At 41.0% G+C, this 10,948-nt stretch overlaps 1 protein-coding gene across 1 annotated transcript in view; it reads left to right on the top strand.

Moving 5' to 3' along the window:
• The first annotated feature begins 519 nt into the window (after positions 1-519).
• The window catches only part of col9a1c (collagen, type IX, alpha 1c), a 29,400-nt gene continuing 18,971 nt past the window's right edge, over positions 520-10,948 (top strand). Inside the window, exons 1-8 of the mRNA XM_005752761.1 lie at positions 520-583; positions 1,912-1,983; positions 3,518-3,647; positions 6,154-6,550; positions 6,934-7,014; positions 8,484-8,501; positions 8,878-8,967; positions 9,045-9,080. Coding sequence (XP_005752818.1) covers positions 520-583; positions 1,912-1,983; positions 3,518-3,647; positions 6,154-6,550; positions 6,934-7,014; positions 8,484-8,501; positions 8,878-8,967; positions 9,045-9,080 — 888 coding nt within the window. The remainder of the gene's footprint in view (positions 584-1,911; positions 1,984-3,517; positions 3,648-6,153; positions 6,551-6,933; positions 7,015-8,483; positions 8,502-8,877; positions 8,968-9,044; positions 9,081-10,948) is intronic.

Here is a 10,948-nt window from a genome sequence, read left to right as displayed (position 1 = left end):
TGGTTCTGCCGGAGGTTTCTTCCTGTTAAAAGGGAGTTTTTCCTTCCCACTGTCGCCAAAGTGCTTGCTCATAGGGGGTCATATGATTGTTGGATTTTTCTCTGTGTCCATGAAGCGCCTTGAGGCGACTTTTGTTGTGATTTGGCGCTATATAAATAAAATTGAATTGAATTGAATTACTGTAACGCAGTGAGATGACTGATTTATCTATGGCTCCGAGGTTTGGATTTCTCCAAATTAAATATAGTTGATCTTCAAATCATGTCGCAAAAATCTTTGTTCCATTCAAAATCTAAAAGGTACTTGTCAAACAATTTCTCCAACTTCATGCACCATCAACATCACATACAGCATTTTTCTTTTTCTCCTTTATCTTAACTGCAATGCAAAGAAAACACAGAGGTCACCTGCTACGTGTTATTCATGTGTTGTGTTATAAACTCAGTCAAAGAGACCTGTGAGTGTGATACTGATGTTTCTCCATCATTCCTGAACAGAAAGCAACCGTGCCATCTATTGATGTCGGCTTACTCCCCCATCTGTGTGGCTCTTCTGTCCTTCCTCCTCACTCCAGCTTTTGGTCGTAAGTCACATTGCAGCACAGTGTGGAGTCACCTGACACAACACAAATCAGAGTCCCATATCTTACATGGATTACACCATTGCTGTGACTCTGTCTTATAAACACAAAGAAAGAAGGTTACTGTTAACACCCAAATGCTGACCTTTGATAAGTCAGACTCATCATTAGAAGTCACAAATCAAAAGCCATAAATAGTATATTATTGACATATTGTGCCGGTCTGTGTGGTGGCAGTACATCGGATTAAACGTGCACTCTGATAATCGCGGCAGACTCACTCCCCGCTCTTGTTTGGGGCAGATTGTGCACCGCTTTGTGGAATTCGCCTCATTATCCAGGCGCACACATGCAGATGCACGTGGCATTTTAAACGTGGTTCATCTCCAGCTCGTTGCACTAATGACTGGCTTTCTGAGCGTAACGCTGCGGCAAGCAGTAACTTTTAACAACTTGAGGCCCACATGCACAGTCAGATAAGTATTTAGTGGTGGTAAATATGGGATTATAAATATCGTCTCACCACTTTATCTCATTTCTCAGCAGTTTTAATGGGGATGTGGGAACGACTTCCAGATGTGTTGTGTTCACGCCGCTCGCTGTCAATGAGCTGAGTCAGCTCATTGACTGGGGAGCCCCTCTGGCTCTCACCATCTTCGTTTCCCAGAGTTATTCACGAGGATTTCCTCCTGAACAACTGCACTGTGAGGAGTCAGGATAGCGCCCTCCTCTGGCACATCACACAAATAGATTTTCTGTGACGATGAAAGTGTTTTTCACTAGAAACTCTATCAACTGTAAACCTGTTGTGATGTAAAACCTGTCCATTATTTTATTATGAGCATAAAATTATAGAATAAATGTGTAATATTAATGATGAAAGCAGAAACAGGATGGTGGTGGGATGTTAGCAGGTTGTAATTTTGATAAATCGCTTCCACATTACCCCGCTAAAATGTTCCTAATGACATGTGGCTTTTTCTGCCTGTTGTAGTTTCTGACCTTGGTGAAATATTCTGAACAGGGCGCTGAGAGATCTGTATTATAAATTTCAAACACTGCTTTGATTAGTCTGAACTGCAACTGTCTTAATGCTCAATCATCCAGCTAAGTAAATCCCAAAAGGCTGATTCTGTTTATCTGGATGTAGCATTTTCAGCTACATCCAGATGAACAGAATGAACCTTGTGATGTTAATCCAGACCTTGCTTCTCCTTTGTTGCTGTCTATGACAAATGAATGAAAGTGGCCAGTATTATATATTAGCCTTGCCACATTTAAAGCAAACAACAAGTGCGGCAGGATTTTTTCTTTTCTTTTTGTCCCATCAGAACTGGACCTGAACAGACTGGATGGAGATTCTGTCTGCCCGCCAATAAGAAGTGGCCAAGATGACCTTCCAGGTAAAATACTTAGTGGGACACTCTTTGAAAATATACAACAGAAGCTTTAAAACAACAAATCCAAGTCTAGAAAATCCCAAAAGGAGAAAAGGAAGGCGGTGAGTTTAATTGGAGGAACAGGGTGGGCTGCCTAATGCCTCAAGATTTCAAATGAGGCAAATAAAATGTTCCACTTGAGTTTAACAAAACTGTAGAACAATACAAACTCAGCAGCTTGTAACCGCTTGGCACTGCTGCTCTGTTCACTCCTACACATCTGCTCACATGCTGCTCTGTGGTTTTAAGTTACTTACAATAAAGTAAAAAGCGTCTTTGTTTACATCCTGTTCATAAGGAAGAGTTTACACTTTAAATGTATGGAAAGACTATTTGGCAAGGATTGGAAATCAGCCTGCCCCATACAGTGAATGCACCTCATTAATATTTTATCCATGCAAGCTCCTGTAACTCCTGCCAAGTTAAACTGTGTCAATGTAAATACAACAAACATGAAGCGAAGCGACAACTGATTCGCTGCCTTGTCATAAGATCATTTCAAAACAGGCTGCACTGCACATGAAAGCTGTTTCTACAAACGAGCTATACAACAAAAGTGCTGATCACTACTTTCTGCATGAATGTAACAGGAATGGTGTGACACAAAACCGCTAACAATTATATTATTAGTGTGAGTAGATGTGGAATCACAGACAGTAAAATCAAAATGATTGTTATTGAAATGTTTAAACTTACATTAGTGCTCATGTCATGTGCAGTGCTAATGCTAATACGATTGTTGTTCTCTTCACATTAATGGGATCAGCACTAATACTGCAAACCCAGTTCTGTTCTGAATATGTTGGAACATTATGCAAAATGTAAATTGAAACAGTATGCAAAGATCTGCAAATCTCGCAAACCAGCGGTTCCCAACCTTTTTTGTGCCACGGATCAGTTTATGTCCGACAATATTTTCACGGACAATATTTATGTATTGCTATTACGTGCTGCGTCATTTTACTCACAGCATGACTACATAATTGCTTCTTCGTCTTCTTCTGCTTTACTGGCAGATGGAAACCCGTTTAATTAGAGCAGGTAGTTGTACTGCCCTCTAGTGGAAGAGAATGTAATTGCTCTGCCTGTTTCTCACACGGGTAACGGGCAGTTTATGTCCAACAATATTTTCACAGACTGGCCTTTAAGGTGTTGTGGATAAATACAACAAAATAAAACCATTCATAACACATGGGAAAAGACCCAGGGAAACCGAGTTATTGATAAAAACGATTACAAAAAATAACGATAAAACCCTGAAAACCATAAATTTCACACCCTCAACTCTCGCGGCCCAGTACCAAATGACTCACGGGCCGGTACTGATCCGTGGCCGGAGGGTTGGGGGACGCCGTTGTAAACCCATGTATTATTCACAATATGTGATATTTGCTGCTTTTTTAAATATTTCCAGCCTTTTACTGGCCCATCTAAATGTTTTTGAGACATGTTGCTTCCATCACATTCAATCCTGCCATCGTGTCATTATCCCATGTAGGGTTTGATCTGATCACTCAGTTCCAGCTGGATGTTATTCCCCTGAAAGGTGTGAGGAAAGTGGATGGCTCCACAAACCTCCAGGTGGCCTACCGCCTCGACAAAGAGGCCAACTTCCAAATTCCAACTATGTAAGTAAAGCAGGGGCATCTTTAAAGAAGCTGATTTTTTTTAATGTCTAACAGCACCAGCCCTCATGCAGGTGTTGCATTATTACGGGTCTGGCACAAATGTTGCTGCTCGGCGAGCGGCGTATAATTGTTTGAGGAAAAAACATGTCAGGACGTATTTGGCATCTCTTAGAAACACAAAGAGTCAGAGTATTTTTGGATGTGTTTGAGTGAGTGCAGAGAAATAGCAACTAAGACCCTGATTGAAGCTGTTTTGTCAGGATAAGAGAAAAAAAAACATAATTCACCACTTTAATAACTTTAAGTTGTACTTACCTTCAGACGTGTAGGTATGAGTGTACCATAGCATGTACTGACAACAGTTCTGGCTTCCTGTGAGGATCTTTGCTAGTTTGTAATTAAAGGTTAGCTGTAGTAATCTGGATGTTTAAAGGACAACTTTTTTAAACATCATTTTTTAACCATGATCTGCAAATGTTACCATGTTAACCATCATTTCCAGTAATAGGCACACAGATTGTGTTACTTGCCTGTTTGTTTGTGTGGTGGGAAGCGTGAGAAGGGCTTCAATATTTCCCGTGGGCTGTCACGTTTTGTTTTAATGCTTTTAGTGTAATTACTCCTGTCAGTCCTTTTAATAATAAAACACAACTATAGTGGGCATTATTTGAAGGCTAAGTGGAATCCTACCTGGGAGACTAAGAAGCCACTCTCGGGGGCTTTCATAATGGGTCGCAGTCACTACACCAGTTCTCTGACAATCCAATATAAGTACGCACTTGGCAATAGTGGGAAGCCTCAGATAACTTTTAACGGGAACAGACCTACAGCAGGGTGGCCGAGTGGTTCAGTGGTTTACACTGTTGCCTCACAAGTCCTGGGTTTGAGTCTGTTAGCATGGACAATATTCTCTGCATTGTCTCCCGCTACTCCTGCTTACTGCCACAGCCCAAAGCCATTGTTTGTGTCTCTGTTTATGGCCCTTTGTTAGACTGAGTACCTGTCCAGGGTGAACCCCACCTCCTGCGAGGGGTTTGTCTGCTAATATCACATCATACCTGAAATACCAGTTATCAGTTTGGCACTTGGCACATGGAATAGTTTAACCTCCACCTTTCTTGATGAAGATTTATGGGAGAAGAAATGCTTTATTTATGCCAAAGGTTGGGTTTACTGTGGTAAAGCAGACAAAACATGAAAAACAACTTAGCTCCATAAAATAAATATGTCAGTGTCACAACCCAAACAGTAAAGAAGGCATTCAGTAATAACAGAAATAGAAAATACAAAAAAGTGGAGTGGGTAAAGAGCTAAAAAGGTAATAAAGAATATGATACAATAAAGAGCTGAAATCTGAAATGAATGCAGGTGTTGTGGCAGCAGAATTGAAGTAGATGTTAGAGAAAGTGTTCAACTGCATGTCCAGATGGCCAGGACCCTGTCAAAAATGGACATATAGTAAACCTGGGGACCTGATCATTACAGCAACTAAACTATCAAGATTTCCCCGGTGACATAGCCTCTTAACATGGACCGACTCACTGCAGACACGTGTCGGGTCAAGATTACAGCTGGGGTTTCTTCTAGCCACATGCTCATCAGTCCGTTTTATTTAAAAACCACTTGAAGTCTTATGTTTAAAGATCTTAACCCTAACCCCAGATGCCCAATAACCTGGCAAATGTTACATGTTAATTTCCAGTAACTTGTCCTAGAACAAAATGTTACGTAAGCAGAGATGCCTCCTGTTGTTTCCCAGCTTGCCCGCTCCAGTCTGTTTTGGCTAATCTGTTCCTGGAGGCCAGCTTTCCTTCGAAGCTCTTATGTAAGTTGCTGGCACCCTGCATCTATGCCCCTTGGTTCAGTCATGCTAAATGTAAATACTTGTTTTTCCCCCCACCTCACAAGTCCAGTCGCACATGCTGTGCTTTGAAGTCTTTGCTTCAGCTGCACTCCTGCTCTTGTCGTCTGCAGGGCAAAGGCAGCACATACTCGCAGCACTTAGCTGAAGAGAAAGCTCTTCATTTGTTTTATTGGGTTTTTATTACCTCACCTTAGTTATTTACTAGGTGGTAAAAGGCTGTAGTGCCCATCTATGAATGCACCACCCACTGAGATGTTGGCTTGTCAAAAACACAGAAAGCACCAGTCTGGATGCTAACCAGGGTAGCATATTGTGACTGAGCTACTGATTTATGCACTGAGACAGCCTCCCTCACAGTATCTGATTTTTGATATAATAGCAGAATTTAAAACCTCTCTTTGTTTCTTTGAAGTGTGTGCCTTTAATTTGAATCTCAAAGACAATGACGACAGGGCTTTGAGTTATTTTTACCCAAGTCTTGCACTTGATTTGATGGTAGTTTTGCTAAGTCTTGATCATAAATTAACTCTGACATCGGAAATATTTTGAGTGTTTTAACCCGGCTGGGTGAGTGGCGGTGCATTTTGGTGTGATTCGCAGAAACCAGAAGATTTGAACCCCTGCTCCTCACTTCTCCCTCAGACTCAACTTTCCTCGTGGCTTCCCAGATGAGTACTCCTTCATGACGACCTTCCGCATGATCAAGAACACCGTGAGCAAGGTGTGGAACATCTGGCAAATTGTTGATGAAGATGGCTACAAGCAGGCCGGATTACGGCTGAATGGTGACGAGCAGGCTCTGGAGTACTTCCTGACAGGCCCCGATGGAAATCTGCAGACAGTCACATTCCCCGGCCTTTCTGTGCTCTTTAACACAAAGTGGCATAAGGTGATGATTGGCGTAGAGCACGACCAGGTCACGCTGTATGTGGATTGCCAGCCTGTTGATCAGAAACCCATCAAAGGCAAAGGCTCCATCAACACAGAGGGAGACACTCTTATTGGCAGGCTGGATGCTGATCCCAACGCCTCCGTAGTGGTAAGCAAGTATGGAGAACTGCCTGCTCTATTTAATAATCTTCACCCTCCTTACGAGCATTATCAGGGAAATTGTGCTCTTTGAGAACAACACATTCAGGTTTATGTGTGTGCTGAGCTCTGCTATAATTCTAAAGTACTGCTGTCACGGCAAATCTGCTCAGCTGGGTCCCAGTAGGAAAAAAGGATGGGGATTTGGGGGGGGCGACTTAATCCCTGCAGAGAATCACATTGGTGGAAAAGCAAGCTCAACAACCCATATAGACGGCATTGATTCCAAGCTACAAAGAAGTAACAGCACCACGAAGAAGCATTTCAAAGCCCTTTCTTTTCTCAGTTTCATTTATGAAAATAATTCCACATGTTACCATGTCTTTTTTACAGTTTGAGCTCCAGTGGATGCTGATACATTGCGACCCAAAGAGAGCCCAGAGAGAAAGCTGCAATGAGCTGCCTCCCTCTGAGGTACAGTAGCGGAGACAAGGATCTGCTCAGCATCTGTTGTGGTTTGTGGTTTTACTCAGGTTGATGGAGCTTCCAGTATTTTTGAAGGGAAGCGGCAGAAATGCTGAGACAGAGCTGCAGAAGTGTAACAAATACCTCGCCAAGCAGTTTTACTCTTTAGCTCTTTATTTTTTATTGTCAACATTGAGCTGTTGTCCTACAAATATTTGTTGGAGGAAGAGCTGTTTAGGAGCTACTTTAAACCTACAGACTGTATATATAAACTGTGACACCACCCACTGGTGCCTGGACTTAGCATTTCGAAGTAAGGGTATTGGTTGCAGCCATATTGGCCTTCCTTTTTGTTGCTTTAAAAAAAAAAGTTATGATATCATATTGTTAGCTAGTGTAAACACTTATTAGCTAATTTGCTAACTTGGTTAACAAAGCATATCCACAATTAACTGTGATATTTAAACGGGAGCTAACTTTGGAGGGTTAAAAAAAGACAGCCTTAAAACAAAATTTATTTAATGTGAAAAACAAACAGCCCTCTCTATATGCAGTTTTATTTTATTTATGCTGTTTTACTGTTAGCTAGTGTCAACACGTATTAGTTAACTGCAATATTTAAAGGGGAGTTAACTTCAATAGGTGAAAAACAGCCTTAAAACAAATGTATGTATTTAATGGAGAAACCAAACAGCCATCTTTATGCGGTTTTATTAGCGGAAAAGGGGTAACTTTAACCCTGTTACACCAAGTGCATCGTAATTGATACGTGAGGTTTTGAGCCCTTTATTATATCATCAGTGTGATTTTTTTCTCCTGAAAATCTGATGTATACAGTCAGACACTACTATGAGCAATTAACTGCACAGGATGTAGCAAGAAAAAGGTTTTTTTTGTTTGTTTTTTAAAAGCATAATTAAAACGTATACGTAAAAATAAAACTAAAGTATAGGAATAGTTACTCCTTGTGCAGTTGACTTTTTCAACTGCACAAGGAGTTTTCCAACCCCAGGAATATTACTCTCTGCCTCAACAATGTGTCCCAGTTATTCTCTGTTTATAATTTAATTTATAATTAAATATTATGTTTCATTTCTACTGTGATTAATGAGATGGCTGCCTGCGATGAAAATGCCACTCTGCAGTCTCACATTTCGTGCTCTGTGAACTCTGCCGTGCAATGAATTAGGATTAGTGAGAATTGTTTTTATTTTTTTTTAATTCAATCACTTTCATCAAAATGTGACTGATTGTACACCCTGTGGACAGATTCATTTCCTGCCCTGGTGCACTCTATTAGCTCTCAGGCTAACACGGGGAGTGTGGGTACTGTTTACGGGGCTTTGTATTTAAATGAAAGCATGACATCACTCACTGCCGTTGTTGTGAACCAGAGCGCTTTTGCTGACACTTTTGGTGAGGGTGGTGTGACTACTTTCACTAACTCTCCCTTTATCTGATTTCTCTTGCTTCTTCAGATGTATGCCAATGCTGAGGTATTTATTTTTCATCTCTACTTTCTTTTTGCTTTGTGATTTTAAACCAATAATCTGTTTCAGTGCTTCAGTTGCCTAATTGCCTTAATGCTTTGTTCTATATCTAATAAATGGTGGTGATATTATTTGTTTTTAGCATTGCATAGGTTACATTTGTACATCAAATCATGTGCCCAGAAGTGACTTATAACCAGGTGGCACAGAGATAATTTCCATAGATTATAACTAAATCTGTGAAGAAGAAGCCTTTACGCTGAAAAAGACTTTATCTTCTCTTCTACACAAGTGTTTAGATTGAACGTTTAAATTCAGTTATCTAGCATTTCTCAAGTTTTCTGTGATAATATGCTAATTGTTTGTTTGTCTCTTCTGTCAGCCTGAAAAATCAATCCCAGGCCCCCCAGGTACCCCTGGCCCAGAGGGCCCCCGAGGGCCAGCAGGAGAAAATGGCAGAGATGGAAGAGATGTAAGTATTTCCTACTTCCATTAGCACAGAGTGAGTATTTTTCTCTCTTATTTGACTTGTTTTATTTATCTCTCCAGGGTCTTCCAGGGCCTCCTGGCAGTCCTGGCGCTCCTGTGAGTATTAAACGCAAAATGATTTAGTGACGACGTACCTCGAGGCTGCGTTCTCCCTCTCAATGTGTTTGTTTGTCATATGATACCCCCGGGAAATGATTCACGTCGCGGCTCAGTTACACAGTTTCAAAACAGATTTGTCTGACACAATATGACTCGGCATTGCTTACTATGATAACACTTCTTTGTAGACCAATCCTGTTACTTCTGTAGTGTGTCTCCAGTGAGAGAGTGTTGAGATAATCTGGGTAAATTAACTTCAGAACATCCACCTGGTCACTGACAGCTAACAGTTATTCTGGCAAAGTTTCCTACACTGAAAGTGTAACATGACCAAAGTCAGTCTGAAACCCTGATACTTTATCAGGACCTCTAACCTCTTGAATTACAGGACTCAGTGTGGGAACTACCCTCAAGTGGCTGTTAGAGGAGTTGCAGTTTTTGGATCTTTCTTGAAGGCTTCTTTTTTTCACCCTGGAGGTTGCTCCTTAATTACAATCCATTCCAATGTTCATATATACTAACTTTAACAGTGCACACAGTGGTTAGAATTATCTCTTAACAACAGCAATGGGATGTGACATATAGAAGAGGTTGGTGTGGATGAATGGGTCAACAAAACATTGGACTTTAATTCAAATACAATGTAAATGGAATATCAGTATAAATCTCTTTAAGACAAAAGTCTGGATTTCAAATGGAAAGCATCAGTGATGCTGTAGTAATCAGCAGCTACTAGGTCAATTCTGGTTTTTTGAAAAACATGCACAGTGCAGCTTGGTAAGTTACGAACTTAAAGGCACTTGTTACATCTTATTTTTTGTTGACAAGGGCCTGTGTTCATAAATACTTAATATCCAAGGGCTTCAACAGGAAAAGGGTCAACTTGGGTTAACATAAAGTTTTTTTTTAATGCTTTTCCTGTTTGGTACAGCCAAATTAAAAAGCTTATGAAAGAAGAGTTGTCAGGCCAAAATGCATCTACTGCTTCTACTTTAACTTCTAATCTTCTGAAGATGTGGTTGGTTAGCATATGGCTAAACACAGCAAAACACAAATAGAGATCTGTTGGATAGTAAGAGGTTAAATAGGTTAGTGTCACAGAATGCGGTGGCAGACTGTGGAGTAGCAGTGAAAAGGAGGACCCAAAATACAGGACTCTTATAATGAACAGTGGATTTATTTACAGTGAGTGGAAAAACAACATGGCTATATACAAATCCCAGCACTGTGGCCCCGTGACGATTCTCCCTGAATCCCACATAGTGCAGATGTCCATGAAAGGTGAAAAGTAGCAACTCCAAAAACTCCTGTTCCCAACACCGTGACTCCAAAAGCACTCTGCTCTCCGATTCTCAGTAACACACAAACGCACTCAGGTTAGCAGGATTAAACAAGCTTTGACTCCAGGATCAGCGCTGACTGGAGCTCAGCCACACTTTTAAATAGGGCGCTCTTAACGAGGCCATCAGCTGCAGTTGGTGATGGCTGACAAGCAGCAGGTGTGGCAGTCCAAATTCATGGGCTGCATCCTCCTGACGCTGCATTTATAGGCCGATTACGTCACAGCGACGCGACGAAGGCTGTCCAAATTCAAAGACTCCTCCAAATGCAGCTGACAAATGCGTCTTCCTCTTCCCCAGATTTGAAGGATGGATCAGGTGTATTATTTGTCTTCCACCATATCCCAGAATTCATAGCGCAGCCCAGCCAATTCCAGTTTCCAACAATGGCATCGGCTACTTAGTTTTAATATTACTCTTATTACTCTTTCTGAGTCTGAGATATTTTTAGGCGAGAATGTAGCTGTGTGAACTTCAAATATCTGCTTGGTTTATCAAGATATCGCATATTTGCAAAAGTGCTCC

The sequence above is a fragment of the Pundamilia nyererei genome, unplaced genomic scaffold (assembly GCF_000239375.1).
Source record: "Pundamilia nyererei isolate P.nyererei 1_Seehausen unplaced genomic scaffold, PunNye1.0 scaffold00378, whole genome shotgun sequence".
NCBI lineage: Eukaryota > Metazoa > Chordata > Actinopteri > Cichliformes > Cichlidae > Pundamilia > Pundamilia nyererei.
This window is presented reverse-complemented; position numbering and strand designations above follow the sequence as displayed.